The 20575-nt window shown below is 47.0% G+C and overlaps 1 protein-coding gene across 1 annotated transcript in view; it reads right to left on the reverse strand.

Annotated features, from left to right (window-relative positions):
• Positions 1-20293, reverse strand: part of Setd7 (SET domain containing 7, histone lysine methyltransferase) — a 42068-nt gene extending 21775 nt beyond the window's left edge. The window contains exons 1-3 of the mRNA XM_028873343.2: positions 20004-20293; positions 9927-10056; positions 215-416 (exon numbers count right to left, since the gene is read on the reverse strand). Coding sequence (XP_028729176.1) covers positions 215-416; positions 9927-10056; positions 20004-20043 — 372 coding nt within the window. The 5' untranslated portion in view covers positions 20044-20293. The remainder of the gene's footprint in view (positions 1-214; positions 417-9926; positions 10057-20003) is intronic.
• Positions 20294-20575: the final 282 nt, after the last annotated feature.

Genomic DNA, 20575 nt, shown 5'->3' on the forward strand with positions numbered 1-20575 from the left:
ACTCACGAATACTCAGTGTGACTCAGAAGAGTAATTAACAGCAATCTAAAGCCTAGTCCCGGTGAACAACAGCAGGCAGGTCAGCCTCACACACTCATCTGTAGCGACTGATCTGTGGCTTCGCAGCCAATACATTTGACTGTTTATCATCAGGAGTCAAAACATTGTCTTAAAACATGTTCCTTTCCCTCATAGCGAGTAGGCGCCAGCTTACTGGGTAATGGATCCAACACACTCCATGTCGAATGTTGTCTTTGTACTGGCCCTTGAAGATCAGCCTCCCGTCGGTATCATACTCCTGGGCTGGTCCGTTCAGCTCGCCGTCCACATATGTGCCTTGGAGGACACCTCCATCCTCATAGGTGTAAACACCCTGGCCCTGCAGGGCATCGTCCACATAAAATCCCTCCAGGGTGCTGCAAGGTAAGGGAGAACAGAAAGGAATAGTCAGATTACACAGTACTATAGTTCTCTCTGTCTCTGTCTCTGTCTCTCTCTAGCATACAGGTAGTGGGTAGAGGATATTTGGTTGTTGTTGGCTCTCTCTTTCCACTGTGTGGATCACAGAGATCAAACTCAGGTTGTTAGGCTTGGTGGCAGGCACCTTTACCCACTAAGTCATCTTAAAATAAAGGATAAGGTCCGAGGACTCACATGCCCAGCTCTGTTCCCACCCTTTCATGTATCCAGGACATCTGGAATTCCAATAGACAGATGACCAGGAAAAATGCAGAGAGAGACAAATAATAGTTGGTGATGTTGCTTGGTTAGTAGAGCATTTACCTAGCATGCCCAAGGTCCTGGGTTTGAGGAAGCCTTAACCTATAATCTCCTGGTTCCTATGAATCTTATTTCTTTCTTTGCTAAAAGAAAGAGAGAAGAAAAAAGCCACAGGTCCGGCTGAGAACAAGTCTCAGCTACCCATGTCTCCACGGCCAGGCAGATGCCCAGCTTACATTGGGGCATTAGCATTTCTGCTGTTAAATCTACTCAACAGTGAGCATTGTGCTTCTCTCTGGGCTCCAAGCCTCTTGGATGGCTTGCATGCAAGGCTCGTCAGTCACACAAGCATGGTTTAGCTTGTGCGAACGGCCATCTTACTTCCAAGTCACTAATATTTTATTCCACAGTAGCAATGATAACCGGCATCCAATCAAAAGACTTCCCTCTGATCCTGTTGGAAGACTGATGAGGACTTATTTCCGTTATACAGTCATGTGTCCCTTAATGACAGGGACAGGCTCTGGAAAATGTGCCACTAGACGACTTTGTCAATGTGTGAACAACACAAGTAGGCACAAACAAATCCAGATGTGACCTAGGTTACATGTTGATCTTGCAGGACTTTTGTGGCACAGGCCATTCATGGAGTCCTGTGTGTGACACTCAGCTGGACACATGTGTTCCGGTGCGCAACCATGGACACAGAGGGATGGCGGGGTAAAGGGGGGAGACAGTGGACTCAACCCTGCTCACCCCATCCGCAGCTTGACGAAGCCTGAGCCCCATGGTGCTGGACCGGAAGAAAGCTCACAGCACACCCAAGGCCATTTTACCATCCTTCGCCTACCGCTGTCCTCAGAAAACACATTTGGAAAACTTGGAAATACGTTTTTTTGTCCAATATCCTCATGCAATAGAAGTAAGTTTACCAAAAATACCATTTGTAATAAAGGGAAGCGCAGCACAAACCATTTGTAATTTTTTTTTTTTTTTTTTTTTTTTTGAGACAGGGTTTCTCTGTGTAGCTTTGCACCTTTCCTGGAACTTGCTCTGTAGCCCAGGCTGGCCTTGAACTCACAGAGATCCGTCTGCCTCTGCCTCCAGAGTGCTGGGATTAAAGGCGTACGCCACCACGGCCCAGCTCCCATTTGTAAAATTTTAAATGTTAAGTGTTAACAATACGGCTCAGTGGTAAAGGCACTTGCCGCCAGTCCCAAGGGTCTGCATTTGATTCCCTGGACACACGTTCTAGAAGGAGAAAGCCAGCTGCGGCCTGTCGTACTCTGACTTCCACACGCAGGCCAACCCCTCCCTACACATAGCACATATTCACAAAATAAACAAATGTAATTTAAAGATTAAAACATAAATGATTGGTATTCAGAAACAAAGATGGTTTGATTAACAGCCAGGCTTTAGTCACAGATTCAGCTGGTAAGCATTTTAAGGTATGTGTCCTATGTGGTGAGCCTGGTATGGGGCTCTAGCCAGCAGGGTGCACGGCATCAGTACTGCCTTGTAAGCACACACTGCTCAAGAGGCCACACAGGATAAACACACGACACATTCTGGGTCGGCGGGATGAACACACACCTTATGTCGGGACAAGCACACACTGCATCCTGGGTTAAGTAGGACAAGCACACATCATGTACTGGGCTAGGTAAGAGAAGCACACATCATGTTCCGGGGCAGGTAAAATGCAAAGCGAGGCACAGGGACTGAGCAGGCTGTCCCTGACTCTGCCTGGTGACGTCCTGTCTTATGATTGAGAATGATCTGTAATTATTAAATGAAATGCACAGCCTGAACGGTGACAGCGTCTCATTTCATTGTAATTACACTATTTGTGGTCTCCCAAGGAGATAAATAGTTCTCTCCCGTTTGTTTGTATTATCAATGACAAATAGGCTTATTAAAATCTTGAATGGAATGAAGTGTACTTTAACATAGCTTTTGCATAAATGATCAAAACTCTAAATTCAGTGAAGCCGAATTAATGAGATTCAACTGTCATTAGATTCAGACAATTAAAAAGGAGAGGCCGCTTGGAGAAGGATTGCTAATCAACTGATGGCGTGATGTGTGCAGCGCAGGAAAGCGAGTCAGCCATCCCTCTTCCTGTCTGGGAGGGACTGTCAGGCAAGACACAAGATGCAGCCGGGTGGTAGTGGTGTATGCCTTTAATCCCAGAACTCGGGAGGCAGAAGGCAGAGGCATCTCTGTGAGTTTGAGACCTGTGTGGTCTACAAAGTGAAGTTCCAGGACAGCCAGGGCTACACAAAGAAACCCTGTTTTGAAACACATTCCCCCCCCCCAAAAAAGATATAAGATACTCAGTGAAGTCTGAATTTTATACAGGTTATAAACTTCAGCAGGTGCATATCCCAAATACCGGATAGAAGATATAAATATAAAAAGGATGCTTTGTTGTTGCAATCTGAAGTTTCTAATTTAACCAAGTGTTCTAAGTTTTTATTTGCTAGTGCTGGCAACCCATTTGATTTGAGATTCTCAGCAGCATTCAAAATGTTCCTGTGTGTATTTGGGTATCGTCCCCACAGACAAGCCTGCCAATACCTCTCAGATTCATGACCAAATCTACAAGTCACAGGTGTCTCAGACAAGTTAAGAAACCAGCACAGACTTGCACGTATCTTTGTGAGTGTGAGTTCCCGCGTGCCAGGGCTGGCACACGAGGTAAGAGGACAACTTTGGGGATCAGTTCTTCCTCCTAATGTGGAGCTCAGAGCATCCGGCAAGTGCTTTTACCAGAGTCATGGTTCTGTTTGTTTTTGTTGCGCCCTCCCCCCACCATGGCTGTCCTGAAACTCACCATATAGACCAGGCTGGCCTCCAGCTCATGAGATCCACCTGCCTCTGAGTGCTGGCTCTAAGGGAGGCGCCTTCACACCCAGACCCACTGAGTCATCTCGTTTTGATCTCAGTCCCAAGCGTGCCCAATGGCTTGTCATTGCCTGTGAGCCCATCCTCAGTTCCCTCTCAAGAGGAACAGTGCTTTTCCTCTTGGCGCAGCTGACTTCATACGCACAGTGCAGTCTCTGAAGGCAGGGCAGTCAAGGGTTCTACAGCTCGGCTAAATTCCAGAGCCCTTAAAGCTACCTTTTCAGGGAGGTAAGAAAGATGCTTCTCTTTCGGCAGTAATTTATGAATGACCCGACTGAATGGGAGAAGGAAGGAATCAATAACTTTTATGTTAAAAATAAAAAGCAATGTGTTCGTTGTAACAAAATGTCACCAAGCTACAGAAAGTATAGCTTTTCACTATTCTTATCTGAAATATTTGGTTGACATTTTTATGTGAATATCATGCATTTCCATTCTCCCTCCCCATCCTTTTCCTTTTCCTCCCTCCCCCTCTTTGTCACAGGGTCTCACTATGTAGCCCAGGCTAGCTTCAACCTCAGAAACCTTCTGTTCTGTCCTTAGTGTTGGGGTTACAGTCTTGTAACATCATGCTCAGCTCTGTATTTTGCTGTTGTTTGTTTTGAGACAAGGTCTCACTCACTCAGGCTGGCCTTGAACTCACTATGTAGCTGAGATGAGTGTGAACTGTTGATCTTCCTTCTTCTACCTCCCAAGAGCTGGAACTTGTAGATATAGGTCACCACTAGTGGCTCCTGCTGTTTTAATTTTCTTTTTTCTTTTTATGTGTGTGTGTGTGTGTGTGTGTGTGTGTGTGTGTTTGGGTGTGTATGTGTGCTTGTGTGTGTGTGTGTTTATGTATGCTTGTGTGTGTGTTTGTGTATGTGTGCTTGTGTGTGTATGTATGTTTGTGTGTGTGTTTGTATGTTTGTGTGTGTGTGTATGTATGTATGTTTGTGTGTGTTTGTATATGTTTGTGTGTGTGTGTGTGTGTGTGTGTGTGTGTGTGTGTGTGTGTAGAGGCTAGAAGAAGGTGTCAGAGTTCTTGCGTCAGGGGTTACAGGTGGCTGTGAGCCGTCTAATGTGGGTGCTGGGAAGTGAACTTGGGTCCTCTGGAAAAGCAGCCAGCGTTCTTAACCGTGGAGCCATCTCTCGAGGCCCGGTTCTAACGTTCTTACCCATGCTACCTTTTACCTTTGGCAGGCTCCTCAGGATCATATTAAGAAATAACGAAAATGGTCATTGGATTGCTTGATTTCCTGGCAATGGCACTGGAAACACATAACCGGACAACTGAGAGGAAATGAAAACATCGGTCTGACCACACTTCTTTCTCCTCACAGATACAGGCCTTTTTATTTTATGAGGTGCTAAGTTTCGAAAAACAATTAAAGTAGGAAACAGAGCTTAAAATAGTGGAGAAATTTGGCAGCTGCTCACCCCAACTGAGGCACCTGCATTTTATTTAAATATTACTGTATTTTCATTTGAAAGTCACCTCTATGGTGTCTGAAGACAGGAAAGTATTTAGGAAGCTTGGCTTTTCTTCATGGTCTGGGGACCGAGAAATTTCTGTCCTCCACCTCATCGGCCTAACCATTGTTCCATAACCTGCAGCTTGTGGGCTGCACATGGCCTGGGGTGGCTATGAATGTGGCCAACACCAAATCTCAAGCTTGCTTAAAGCTTCAGTTTTCTTTTTCTTTTTCCTTTTGGTAGCTCTATTATATTGTGCTTTTCAAGTCTGAACTTTTGTAGATAATGACTCTGTGTCCAATATAAAAGGTTGGACACAGCTGCTAGTGTGTCCTCATCAATATAAGAGTCGAGGAAAAAAACGTACAAATGAATCAGATTCTACTTTCAAGACCCATCTCTAACAAACTAAATTGTGGCTTGGTTGAAAACATTGTTCTAGGAATTGTTCGTGTGGCTGCATTGGTATCTAATACTGCAAACCGAGGAAGGCGAAAGCCACCTCCAGCCAATACTTTCGACCTCGGGAGGCGGGATGGGCAAGCAGAACAGAGCACGTTCTGCTCTGTAATTGGTCTGGCCATATGCTGGGCACCTTCAAAGTCTCTCCTGCCTTTGTTTTTATCCTTTCACAGAGGATGTGTGAGTCTAGAGAATCTGACAATCACCAAGGCTCAAAATAACAGCAATTAGCAAAATTTAGTCCTCTTTGTTAAAAGAAAACCCTAAGAAGTGTACTGCTATGGACTGAATGTTCACGCCTCTGTAAAATCTGTACTTTGAAGCCTTAATTCCCAGTGGGGCTGTCCTTGGAGGTGAGATGTTGGTTATGAAGTCAGAGCCTTCTTGGGTGCACTTACTGCCTTTAGAAAAAGACACCGGGGAGCTTGCTTTCTCTGGCTCCCTTCTCCAGCCTGTGACAAGATAAGCAGCCATCTGCAAGCCAGGAAGCAGGTCCTTACCACATACCAATCTAACAGCATTTCATCTCAAAGCTCTCAGCCCTCCAGAACTGAGAGATGAGCACTACCCCAGGCAGACATTGTCAGAACGGATTGGAATGTGTGACACCAGTTGGTATCTGGTGCTGAACTGTTAGCTTGCTGATGGGGGTGAACGGTGGGGGAACCACAGCCTTTGGAGCAGTTGATTGGTGTGTGACTGTAGCAACATTAATACATTTGACACCAATGTTTTTCCTAACAAGTAGGCTTCTAGGCTGCTGGAATCAACCAAGATTAGAGTAACCTCAGGACTAGTCACCAGCCCCATTCCCCCATCCCCCAGGCACTTGCCAGGGGTGCCATGCCTTCCGAGGTCTTGATTGCTTTTTTCATTCAACCATTTATCCCCATCCTACAAATGAGAAAATAGGAGTCTGGGGAGGTCACTATCAAAGAAGATGACTCTTCAGGAACACCTTCATCAATTTCCCTGGCTCCTAGCAAGTGCTAACACACCTATAGAAAACAAACTAGCTGCTGGTGGTGGTGGTGGTGGCGGTGGCAGCAGCGCATGCCTTTAATCCCAGCACTCGGGAAGCAGGGGCAGGTGGATCTCTGTGAGTTCAAAGTCAGTCTGGTCTACAGAGCTAGTTCTAGGACAGCAGGGCTGTTACACAGAGAAACCCTGCCTCAGAAAACAAAACAAAAACAAAAACAAAAAAAAAAACCAACCAACCAATCAAATAGTTAAGAAGTGACCTTAGCCGGGTGGTGGTGGTGGTGGTGGTGGTGGTGGTGGTGGTGGTGGTGCACGCCTTTAACCCCAACACTCAGGAGGCAGAGGCAGACGTATCTCTGTGAGTTCGAGGCCAGCCTGGGCTACAGCATGAGTTCCAGCGACACAGAGAAACCCTGTCTCGAAAAACAAAAAAGAAATGACCTTAAAGAAAACAAAGAAAGCATGGAAAAAAGGAAACAGATTCATCACTATTTCCTCGCTTCTGCTCAGAATGGAGTGCAGATATAATAAAAAGTGTTGCCTCTAAAAGTGAACTTAGTCAGTGTTTCACACCTGTAATCTCAGTACTTGGGAGGTAGAGGCAAGAGGATTAGGAGCCAAGATCATGCTCAGCTCCATAGTGAGGGCAAGGCCAGCCTGGGCTACATGAGATCCTGTCTCAAAGAAAGGAAGGAAGGAAGGAAGGAAGAAAACATAGAAATGAGTTCACCTCGACTCTAACTCTTACGATCTAGGGTACTCTGGGGAAGTGATTCAGCCTCTCTCAGCCTTGGTTCCCTCATAAATGAGGTGGGATTGTAAGTCCGACTGTATTTATTGCTCGGTTCCAGGAAGAGCCCAGTGACGGCAGGAACATAGAGACAATGCTGCCTCATGAGAGGCGGGAACACGTGACTTCAAAAGTTCATTTCCACACAGCGTCTCTGAGATGTGAATCAAGCGCCTTGTAAGAAGGTGGGAAATGTTAGATGTCCTCATCGCCCCTCAGCCCACAGGGATCCCGCTCAGCAGGACACATCAGCACAGGAAGTCATGACTTTGGGAGGCGGGGTGATAGTTCAGTCAGCAAACCGCTTCCCTTGCACATGAGGATGTGCGCTGGTCCCTTAGAACCACTTAAAAACCAAAGCCAATGTGTCGGTGTGGATTTGGAAGCTCTGTCTAGCCTACTTGGTGAGTTTCAAGCCAGGGAGAGATCCTGTCTCAAAACACACCAAGATGTGGCCTTTCGGATAGCTGGGTGGGTAAAGTACTTGCCACCAAGTCCGACGACCCAGCTTCATCTCCGGCACCCACATGCAGAGAACCAACTCCTGCAAGTTGTCCTCTGACCTCCACACACTGTGGCATGTCTAGCCCCTCCCAACAAATAAATTAATGCAATAAAAATTCCATAAAAATCAAGGTTCATGGCAATGGGTAACAATAATGGAATTTTTTAAAATTCTCCACGTGTGTGCACATGTGTACCACAGCAGCACATTACCACGCAAGCACGATATGTGACACATTACATTTACACAACACATACACAATACATATACACAACACATACATATACACACACACAAAAGAAAATGACTTGGGTACAGAAAAATAAAGGCATGCAGTAGCAAATTCTTTGGAAACTAGTCGGCATATTCAGGAAAAGCACTGACAATCGACGTTTCCACTCTGGGTTCTATGGCACACACTGGTGATCCCAGTACTCTACGGGACGAGGCAGAGGAGAGCGGGTCTGAGGACAGCCAGGCGACTAGAAACAGCATTCAAAGAGCAGGAGGTGAAGCTCAGTGGTAGAACACTTGCCTGGCATCACGAGGCCCTGGTTCAGTCCCCAGTTCCGAGGAATAACCATACATATAATAAGTTACCTCGCTTTTGTCTTGGGCTCCAGACCCCACGACTCCCTGATAATACCATTCCACATACTCCTGAAAGTAGAGGCCTCTGGGTTTGTTCGATTTTTCTTTTTCTTCTTCCAGTCCTAGGCTAGTGACACGTTCTGGCTCCAGGTTTACACATTTTGGTGGAACTGAGAACAGTTAAACTGTACTAAACATCCAGATTAGAGGTGACAATCTGAGGTGCAGATATCATTCTCAGTACCAGAAAAACATTTCCACAGTGTCCTCAGGACTATACACATCCAGTGTCAGGCTCCAGACCGTGTGGCTCCTGATGGGGAGTCTTGGTCCCTACCTGCTCACTAAGGGTTCCGTTTCTTGTGTTTAACAGGGAGTACATTTTTGGCACACTTGGCTCAAATGCTCAGTCTAGCCCATAACAAGCTCAGTGTAGCTCATTAATGCTCTTCTACACCAGGTCTGTAAAGCCAGTAGGTAAATGCCACTGAATACAATCAATTTGCTGGATTATTTTCCCTAAGAGTCAGTCAGTTGTTGGCTATCCTTATCTAACTACCAAATTTAAAGTATGAATATGCTCATGTGTGTGCCTGTGTGTGTATGTGCAGCCATCTGGATAAATTCTAACTTGTTTTCAGCTCCCACATCCACGTGGCAAGGACTTTACTATCATTGTTCTAAAGCAGCAAGTTAAGGGCAAGGGTCGGGAAGCACAGTAGATGTCATAGACAAATCCTGAACTCGGAAACTCTCCTCAGGTCGGGAGGGCAAATAAGACATTTACAAAAACATACACTGTGAAGTGAACACAAAAATAATCTCAGCATAAAATAAAAATTGACATTTTCCAGTTAAAAGCTTTGGTTAAATTGCCATGGAAATGGAGTAGGAAAATTACTTTCTGGACAGAGGGATTCTGAAAGAGAAGGCACCAATACTAACACCTCGAAAGAGACCTGTGGGGACCAGATATCCAGTGGGTATTGTATTGTGTGTGTGTGTGTGTGTGTGTGTGTGTGTGTGTGTGTGTGTGTGTATACAATGTATGAGTATGTGTGTATATATGATGTGTGTGCCTGTGCACGTGGCTGTGTGTGAGTGTGGGGCACGGTACACATGGAGGTCGGAGGACAACTTTGGGTGTCAGTTCTTGTTCCGGCTTGTGTGATGTCACTGAGCTGTGTCACAGTTTTTGAACTGTATTTGAAATGAATCTGTGCAAGATGGGGCCCCTGCATCTGGCTCGGCAGAACATCCCTGGACAGACACATGCCAGGCTCAGCACACCTTAGGCTGGCTTCCGCACAGCCACCACCGCCATTTCTGGTCACCAAAGCCTTGCACACATGTTGGGGTTGCTCTCACCCACCTTTTGCAGGAGGTGTATACAAACTTTTCATTGCATTCTTGCATTTGTATCATTCCTTCTTTTGAAAATAGCTGGAGAACCCCCCACCCCCACCCTGCCACCTCCCCCAACCCTAAACAAAACAGAGCGGTGAGGGCTACCTGCCATCAAAGAAGAAGAACTTCCCGCGTCCATTCTTTTCTCCATGCACGAAGTTGCCCTCAAATCTGTCTGTGGAGGAGTAGGTGACGGTACAGAACCCGTGTGGTAATCCATCATCGTCCAGGTGCCCTGGGGAAAGACAGGCACAGGCCACACCTTAGCATCAGCCACATGATGCAACCGCGTCAGCTCAGAACTGCCCAAGGTGCCCAGTCTTTGCATGGAGGCCAGAAGAGGGCATCAGATTCCCCTGCATCTGGACTTACAGACAGCGGCGGTGGTGAGCGGCTCAGCATGGGTGCTGGGAGCTGAGCTCAAGTCATTTGCAGGAGTAGCAAGGACTCTTAACTGCGGAGCCATCCATCACCCCAGTCCCGGCCTCTGTGTCTTGAAAGGACTACACATGCAGAACTTCATACCAGTCAGGTCCACACACACAGAAAGGCCCGGGCACGTTTGAAGACATGGAGTTTGTGCCAGCTTGTCTTTTCTCTGGGATTGGGACTTATATCAGTAGGGCCATCTGCAGTCCTGGTTACCACTTCCCCGTAGTCCTTATGTGTGGAATGGATGTCCCAGCTTCTCCTCCACTGAAATGGAGGTGGCACTGAGTCTTGTCGTCACATCCACTACTCCGCAGCTCTTGCATGTTGCAAGCATGCAATATGATTTTATATGTTACCCTAGAGTGTGGTGCTGAACACTAGTGGAGTCGGGACACCCCATTTGATTTTACATCCAGATAACAAAGGAGAGTCACGAGTCTACAACTGCCCGAATATTTAATTCTTTGTTACTGAGAGTCCTCCTAAGCTTAAACTTAAGCTAACACTAAGTGCTCTACTTTAGAAAATCATTTCAGCTCTGAGCATTTAACGGCAGCCTTTCATACTCCCTGTGTCAGAGGGTTATGTGTAAGTGGAGATGACCATGCCCACATTGCTACTGAAATAGTGATCTTGGACCCCAGGAACAGTCCTTACACTCACCTTTGACCTCCTGGTGCTTCCTGGTTGCCGACTACACAGCCTGAAACACACATCTGGAGCCAGTGTTTAGGTGTCTGGGTGCTTTGTTACCACCTACATGTTTTGCAAACCCCAGGAGTATCCCCCCTCATTAGCATCCCCCCACAATCTGAGTGAGTAGATTTTGTAGCGATGAGTGAAAATAAAGGCAGTAAACTCGACTGTCTTTTCCCTCCGGTTGACAACTGGATCCTGGGTGAAAATATTAAACACGGTGCAATGCAGGGACATTAACTACAAACGTGGCTTCCAGAGGGATCTCTCGCATGAACACACAAACCTCATCACCACAGTGAATGTTTACAGCTCCTGAGACTTTTGTCTTAAGACGCTAGGACACCAGGCTAAGGAAGGACCGAGTGGTAGAGTGCTCAGATAGCATGCCTGGGAATGCAAGCAATCCCTGGCACTGGACGACAAAACTTAGAAAAAGACAGGAGTCATAAAGAAAGCAGGAGTCATAAAGAAATAAAATGTTCTTTTTGTTACTGACTACTACACCATAAAATAACAACAACAAACAACAACAACAACAAAACCAATGTTTTATCGCTCTACCTGACTATATGGAATGAGTTACCTAGAACATAGTACAACAATACATGCTATTATTTGTTTGTTTACTTATGGGTATGTGTGTGCTTGGTTGAGTTTATGTGCACCATACACATGTAGGAACCTTCAGAGGCCAGAAGAGGCCATTGGATCCCCTGGAACTGGAGTTACAGGTGATGAGCCGTCATGTGAGTACTGGGAACCTAACTAAGGTCCTCCCCAAGAGCAAGCAGTACCCTTAGCATGAGCCTTTTCTCCAACCCTACATGGCTATGTGAACATACCACAGCTGGACATCTGTACATGGTTATGTGAAACACACCACAGCCGGACAGCTGTACATGGCTATGTGAACACACCACAGCCGGACAGCCCTACATGGCTATGTGAAACACACAGCCGACAGCTGACATGGTATGAAACACACCACAGCGACAGCTGTACATGGCTATGTGAACACACCACAGACAGACAGCTGTACATAGCTATGTGAACACACCATAGCTGGACAGCTGTACATGGCTATGTGAACACACCACAGCCAGACAGCTGTACATGGCTATATGAACACACCACAGACAGACAGCTGTACATGGCTATGTGAACACACCACAGCTGGACAGCCGGACATGGCTATGTGAACACACCACAGACAGACAGCTTTATGTGAACACACCACAGACAGGTTAGTTCTCTTCTTTAAGCACAAACTTTTCCTACAAGGGTCAGGGAGTCAATGGTCAGCAGGGAACTAGTCCAAAATTGCCTTCTTTTGGTAGAAAAACTGAATTACATGATGTAATTCTGACACTGAGTCATGTGAAATAATTTGGACACCTCTTTTCTAACTATCTACTGATGACATTCTTTTATTGAGACAGATTAAATTTACTTTTTTCTCTTTTAATAAAAAATACTCAATATAGAGCTAAAAGCTTTCTCTTATGAAACATTGAAATCAATTAAATGTAGCCATTAACATTCCTATGAATTTAGTGTCCTACTTCTGATAGAGGGAGAGATATCAGAATAATTAGGTTAGTCTCTCAGGAGAGTAATTACTGAGGGGTTGGAGATACTCCCACAATGGAAAAAGGTTCACACACTTCAGACTTTAAACAGCGGTTGTTAATAAAATTGTTTTTCCACTTCAAATCAAGAGAAACATAACGACAAACATGAACACCGAGGGGAGAGAAAGCAGTGTGATCCTTCCTACTTCCCTTCCTCCCTCGTCCTATTTCTGAATCAAACGCTGAGGGTGCGCCACCCTCTGCACTGAACGCAGATATTAAAGAAAAATGGAAGGCGTTGTGTAACTGAAAGCAGGCAGAGGTCAGTTCTGACTCCGCGTGAGAGGACGCCAAAATCTCACCCCTGTTCCATTTGGACCCCTTCTGCAACAGGCCAGTGGAGAAGGAGCCCCTTCACGTCTTTCCTAGACGACTGCTGAGTGGCAGCCACCTCTCAGGTGACCTTGTGCACGTGGAAGAAGATCCGGGGACGGGTGGCCATTCTCTGCTAGTCTGGCTGGGTGTGCAAGTTCTCAAATCTGTCAGGCCTCAGCAGGATTCCCATCTTGACTCGCTTTCTTTTGCATCCTTAGGTGCAGGCAATGGAAAGAATTAGAAACTAGAGAGAATATCCAAAACTCCATACTTATTGTAGTTTTCTGGGCCGTGTAAAACTGCTAAGCAGCTACCCCAAACATCAGCAAAGCCAAAGGCGGGACATGGTAGTGAAAGCTTGCTCTCTTCCTTTTGGGGTCTCAGCACACAGCAAGTTTGAGGCCAGCCTGGGCTGCATAACGTTCTGTCTCTAACACACAACACATCACAACACAACACATCACAAAGCAACAGAACAGAACGGAACAGAACAAACAGCCCCAGTCAAAACAATAACAACAAAAAGACGTGCAAGGCAGAAAAGGCCAGGCAAGAGATGAGGTTGTTCCAATCCGGCTGCCTTTGAATGTCAGTGCTGCGCGGGATCTTGGCACAATTCTTATTCAAATGCTGCTGGACGACAAGGTTATGTGGTCTCACAACCTTAGCAGCCAACCTAACAGAGAGGAGGTTACCAGCCAGAGAAGGAAACAACCCTGAAGCTACTTTTTGGGGCCAGTGTGTGTGGGGGGGCTAAGCTTTCTTGTGACCCCTTTCAGATCTCCCAACAGATGACTACACATTACCCCGTGACCTGCAAGAGAATGCTGACCACTCTAAACGAAAAGCTGCCGCCTCAAACCCACCAATGCCCTTTTTGTCTAGCGAAAGGCGAACAGCCTGGGCACCCTTTCTCCTTTCTGATGGCAGGAGGAGGTAGCTCTGTGCACTGGAGATACTGCAGGGCAGGCACAGGGCTTTCGGATTCCAACACCCCATGGGGCTGCTCACAAATGCCTGCAACTCCAGCTCCAGGGACCCTCCCCTCTCCTGTCCTCCCCGGGCACCAGTATACACATAAATAATGGGAGTAATTTAAAAAGAAAGTGAAAGAGAAACTGTTTAGGGAGCAGAAGAGACCAAGGGGAGGCAGGGGAGTTTGGGGCCATATATTCCACATACACCACATACTTGTATGGAAATACTCTTACATAACCCAGTACCAAGTGTGATGAAAAGAAACTATATATTTAAAAAAAAAAAAATCAATGTTTCAAGTTTTATGACCATGTTAATGACTGTGCACTACTGAGCCAAAGGGAGTACTGTGATTTTTGTATAACTTTTCAACTTCAAAAATTATCTTTAAAAACAAACAAATGAATGGAAAAAAAAAAAAAAAAACTGCTCGCAGCGCCCAGGCTGCCTATAGAGAAGTGCAGGAGACTTTGTGGGCAGGCTGTGGAAATTGCCAAGATTCCCGATCAGACCCTGCTGGGGAACTCCTGTCCCTTGCCTGTGTGGCCTAACTCCGATCAGACCCTGCTGGGGAACTCCTGTCCCTTGCCTGTGTGGCCTAACTCCGTGTGGAAACTCTAGTCCTCGCTGAAGCCTATAGAATGCGCCGAGTCAGCCAACCCTCTTCCAGGCCAGTTCCCACCACACAGGAGGCGGGCACCAGGCCCGCACACCAGGCCAAGTTCACTGGAATGACCGCTTTGTGCTAAGAACACAGTCCCAGCAAGAGAGCCCCCCAGGACCTGTCCGCAGACAGACTGAATGGTAGCCAAGGAAAAGTAACGTGCCTAATCCCCTCCCCCCCATTTTGTTCTAAATACTTTTATCTACCAAATGAACAGAATGTTCAAAATTTCCCCCTGAAGTTACCTCTGAGCAGAGGTTTTGTTTTTCCTTCTTAACTTGATAAGCTTGGTCCGTTACAGTACTGGCCGTGGATCGGAGGTGCGTCCCTGACCATCTCCCACTCACTCACAGAGATCTGACAGAACAAGAGCCCCCGATCTATGTGTGCATACTGCTGGTTGTGCTGACAAAACACTGCCCCTCCCCCACAAAAATCATTTAAGAAAAGGCAAGCTTATTAATGCGAGCGTGCCTTCCTCGTGATGCATTCCCAGTGGCTGTGAAAGGTTCAGGAGCTCAAACGTCAGCTGGTGAGGGTCGTAGTTTTCATGTGTGGCCCACTTGGAATGGGTACAGTCAGGACACTGCACACTGTCCCAGGCTCACAACAGAGCCGCATGTAAGAGACAGACAGGATCGGACCGTTGGGGCTGCTAATAAAAAGAATCTGTACTGTTTTGAGGCTGTTGGGACAGTAGAACACGGAGCTACTCGCTTTCACCTTGGTTCCTTGTCCTGAGGACTCTGATGCTTTCCCTCAGTGTGTCTTACGCATCTCCAGGCTGCTCTTTTCTTTTTTACTTTCTGCCCTCATAACTGCACGTCTGATACCCACAAGAGCCTCCAGGTGATGGCCTCAGCTTTTGCTTCAGCCCTCCAACTGCCTACCACATCAGACAGTCGAACTTGCTGAGCAGAGCTCTGACTCTGTCACTCTTCCTCCCAACATCCCGCCTACGCTCTCAGCCTGTGACCCAGCTTCCGGTTCCCATCTCCGCCTTGGCTGTCATTTCTTCTTTTCAGCCCCATGTTTCAGCTAGAGTCAAAGAGTATCTTCTGGACAGGCCAAAGAATTCCACACGTCTCTCCTTCACTCCTCAAACTCCGATCTCAGGTCAGTTCTGCCTCCTCCTCAGGGAAGTCTTATCCTATCTACTTCTCTAGGCTGCAAGGAATTGTGTGCTCGCGCACACAAGGTTCTTGCAGAGACCTGGGGTTCAATTCCCAGCACCTACATGGTGGTTCACAGATATCCACAATGCCAGTCCCAGGATGGACATGATGCACACACAAAGCAAAACATTCATATACATAAAATAAATGAATTTAAGCAAAATTTTTTTTAAAAGGGGGAAATACTTTTAAAAGATAAGATGTAGCTGAGTATGGTGGTTCATGTCATCATTCTGCATTTAGGAAGCTGAGGCAGGAGGACCAGACTACAGAGTGAGTTCCAGGCCAGCCTGTGCTATATAATGACTTCTAGGCTAGCCTAGGCTATAAAATACAGAGGGGGACATTGTTAGGAAAGAAAGGAATGAAGGAAAGAAGGAATAAATGTAAGTAAGCAGGCAGTAGAAATAACAGTAGGATGCTAGGCGGCGGGTGGCACACGCCTTTATCCCCAGCACTCAGGAGGCAGAGGCAGGTGGATCTCTGTGAGTTTGAGGCCAGCCTGGTCTACAGAGCGAGATCCAGGACAGGCATCAAAGCTATGCAGAGAAACCCTGTTTTTTTTTTTTTTTTTTTTTTTTTTTTTTTTTTTTTTTTTTTTTTTTTTTTTTTAAAAAAAAAAAGACCAGTAGGGCAACTGACAAAAGAATTAATTATTTCTCAAGTCTAGCCTATCTCCCTTCTTTGACAGGTATTCTGAACCTCTAAGTTTCCCTGTAAAGTGAGGATAATATAGAATCCACCTCCTAAGACGGATGGATAATGTCTGAGAAGCACTTAGCACAGACTCTGCACACAATAAGAGCTAAACAGTTACAGAGACGATGATAATAATAGCCGTGACAAGGAAGCCAGCGAGAAGACAGTGTGCGTGCAGAGTGGAGTAGCTGGTGTTGAACCCAGACTAGTTTCTATTTAGGAAGCGATCACAGCCATTTAAACCGTCTCAGAGATGTGTGTTAGATTTTAAGCAAAGAGCAGTGCAAAGTGCCAAGGCCCAAGGATACAGTTTCCTGCAAGCACACCCTTGCTCCAGGAACCCTGCAAACCTGAGCCTGAGATGAGGCTTTTTTTTTCTTTTCTTTTCTGACTTTTATTTTATTTTATATGTGTGAGTGGTGCTGTGCAGAGAACTGGAGTTACTGGTGGTTGTGGGTTGCCATGTGGGTGCTGGGAACCAAATCCAGGTGCCCTGCAAAACCAAATGAAATGCTCGTAAGCACCAAGTCATCACTCCAGCCTTCTTCTCTACCTTTCTTTCTTTCTTTCTTTCTTTCTTTCTTTCTTTCTTTCTTTCTTTCTTTCTTTCTTTCTTTCTTTCTTTCTTTCTTTCTTTTTTTTTGTTTTTCTTTCTTTCTCTTCCTTCCTTCCTTCCTTCCTTCCTTCCTTCCTTCCTTCCTTCCTTCCTTCCTTCCTTCCTTCCTTTTCTTTCTTTCAAAGATAGAATGTAACTACTGGTCCAGGCTCTGTCAGTCTATCTCTGCTAGTATCCCAGCCTTAAGTGATGCTCTGCCTCAGCCTTCCAAGTACCTGGGATTACACAAATGCCCCACTACTCCTGGCTTTCCTAAGGACTTTAAAATCTTAAAAGTTACTTTTGGGCTGGGGATGTAGCTCAGTGGCATATTGCTTGCCTAAAACACACAGCAAAATAAACAAATAAAATTTTTGTTATTGTTCTTTTAAACATCCAGGTATAGTTGCTCACACCTGTAATCCCGGTAGAGGAATGCTCAAAGTTCAAATCCAGCGTGGGCTACAGAGATCTTCTGTTTCAAAATAAAATAAAACCACAAAAAGCAAAACAAGAAAGTTACTCTACTTCTTTACTTTTAGGTAAAATTGAGTGACTGCCCAAGACATGGCAGGGGTCAAGCCTGCTGTGGTAATATAATTATTAATGATGCCTTTCTTGCTCAAATGAACTCCTGACTTACAGTAACACTGTCTGCTCAGCCTATCCAACAAGCCTCCCTGTTTATGTAAAGAAATTTGAATCCACCGGAATAGCTCACAATCAACACGGAAACATACTTTTAAAATTATTATTTTGAGACAGGATCTCATGTAGCTCAGGCTGGCTTTGAATTTGCTATGCAGCTGAGGATGACCTTGAACTCCTGACCTGTTGCCTCCTGCCTCCACCTCCACAAGCAAGGATGTGTGCTGCCAGGCCAGGTTTTTATTTACATGCCAGTGCTAGGATCATAAGTATCAGGGCACATTATCTGATCGGCAACACAGGGAAAGGTGCCTTAGTTTGGGGCACTATCTGTGATGAATGGTTTGGTTTTTTTTTTTTTTTTTAATTTTAAGTAAAAACAAAACAACAACAAAAATAATAAAAAGAAGGAGGAGGGCCTGGAGAGATGGCTCAGTGGTTAAGAGCACTGATTGCTCTCCCAGAGGACCTCAGTTCAATTCCCAGCACCTACAGGGCAGCTCACAACTTCCTGTAACTCCACTTCCAGGGGATCCGACATCCTCACACAGACATACACACAGGCAAAACACCATTGCACGTGAAATAAAAATAAATAAGTTTTTAAAAACCTAAAAATATACTATTTTAAAAAAAGGAGGAATTTTTATTCCTCTAGCAATCTGCTAAGAACTTTTTTTCTTATATTTTTGGTTGTGAGCCTAGCCTTTAACGGCTGAGCCATCTCTCCAGCCCAAGAACTTTTTTTTCTATCATAACAGAAAGGTACAAGTAGTCAATAAGTTGAAAGTTAAAGAAGGTTTCCTGGGGCTGAGTCCTCCCAGCCTCACTAAATCTCAACTTTGAGTTTACTTAGAGAAATATAAGCTTTGTGAATTCATAACATTTCTATTCTCCTTTAAAGTTACAAAGAAAACCATGCACTTTAAAATTGTTTTTTAAAACTAAATGAAGAAATAAGTTTTACAACTTAAATTAGAATGGATGCCTTTCCAAGAATTAAAAAAAAAATTATTCCACTTCATCTCACCCTAATCCTCCAGCAGCCTGTAAAAGCAGTTATGTTTATGAGCACATCAAAACGGGATTTCTCCCAATGTAGCACTAACAAATGCATATCCATATGCATTGTGAAGCTCCTCCACTTTATTTTCCTTTATCGTTTGTCAGAACCTGTTTATACAAATTAGATCAAAACCAGATCCAACCAGCGACTTTAAAATTATTTACTGAGATGCTCCGTTTAACAAATCCCAGAACAACACCGCTCAATCTTGCAAAACATCACGGGCACATTATCTGGGATAGGATAAAATAAATACTAAATACGCTAAAGAGTGTTTTACAGTGTTCATTGTTACAAAATCATAACCTCTCACGACACAAACAACGAGGTTGTATAACGTCCCCACCGCGTCTTTTAGAAGTTGGGGGCTAAAAAAAGAGGCGGAGAAACTCAGCAAAACATTGTGGCGACAAAAGTCGGGGGAGGGGTGCTGGAGAAGGGGCGGAGAAACCTGACACCCAGGCGGTGATATCACCCGCAACCAACAGCTCGGAATTCAGAAAGTTAAGTGTCACCCAGCAATTTGGTTCCCGGCTTGAGCGCCCGCACCCTGCTCGGAAGCAGGGAGGGGGAGGGAGCGGGTGGCTATGAGTTCGCCCGGGGGCAGCGCAGACCCGGCCTGGCCGCCTCCGGGACGCCGAGCGTTCGAGCCCGGTGGGGAGCGGTAGTATGCACTACCTAGCGATGATTTCATCTTTTTTTTTTTTTTTTTTTCTTTTTCCGGAGGAGCGGCCGGGGCTGCCATGTGCCTGGTGTGCAGCCGGGTACAGTTGCGATGGGAGACCCACCTAGACACGGCCCTGGTGGCCGCGGGACGCAGCGACTCAGCCAGGAAAGGGCAGGCGGTCGGAGAGGGGAAGTCGAGGTGGCTGAAACGCGGCTGCTCCGCGGAGATCGCCGGCCTCAAGGGACTGCCCTCCGGCGCCCTCCCCTCCTCCATCCCCTCAAGGACCGGGCCAAGGAGCTGGGGCAGCTTCGCAACTCCCAGGGAGGATGCTGCTGTAGCCCGTCGGGATGCCGGGGCCGAGCCTTCCCAGGGCCTCGGACCCCGCGGGGCCCCATTCCCCGCCTGTGCCCCGCCGCGCCCCGCGCGCTCCCGGCGGCGTGGCGGTGGCAGTGCAGCCCCCGCCCGAGCCGAGCGACCGGCCACCCGCTTGGGGACCGTGGTGACCAGCGGCCCGGCCCGGCCCGGCGCGCGTCGCAGACCGCCACTCTTTTGGCGCTCGCGGCCCCAGGCGCTTCCCCCAACCCCCCAGGTCCTGGAGAAATGCCGGTCGTACCTTCCACGGCTTCCTCCACCATCTCGTCGTCGCTATCCATGGCGGCTGCGACCCTGCCCAGCACCGGGCCGTGCGGCCGGTTCCCGTGCCTCCGGGTGCTCGCGGCGGCTGAGCGAGCGCTGGGGCTAAGCCCTGCGAGTTTGGAGGAGGAGGAGGGGGAGGAAGAGGAGGAGCAGTCGGGGCGGCTCGCGCTGCCTCCCCCTACAGTCCTTTCAATTCCCCGGCCTGCCGCGGCTGCCGCAGCCGCCGTCCCTCCTCCCTTCGTCCCCGGTCCCCGAGGCTCCGGGGTGCAGCCGCCGCTGCAACTTTCTCCTGTGATACCCCCTCTTTGTTATGGAGCAGCTGATCCGCTGACATCACCCGGCGCCGGTGCGCTCCCTCCCTCGTTGATTGACAGTTCCCTGTCCTTTCCCAGAAGTGAGGATCCTTAGAACCGAAGGCGCTTCGGGGCCGCGCCGCCTCTGCTAGGCTGTGGGCAAGCCCGGCGGCGTTTTACCTTTTGGCCGGGCGCGATGCGCGACAGCCACGCGGTGCTGGTCGCCGCCCGCTGCTCAATAGCACTGGGGATCGCG

This window comes from Peromyscus leucopus, chromosome 6 (assembly GCF_004664715.2).
Source record: "Peromyscus leucopus breed LL Stock chromosome 6, UCI_PerLeu_2.1, whole genome shotgun sequence".
Taxonomy (NCBI): Eukaryota; Metazoa; Chordata; class Mammalia; order Rodentia; family Cricetidae; genus Peromyscus; species Peromyscus leucopus.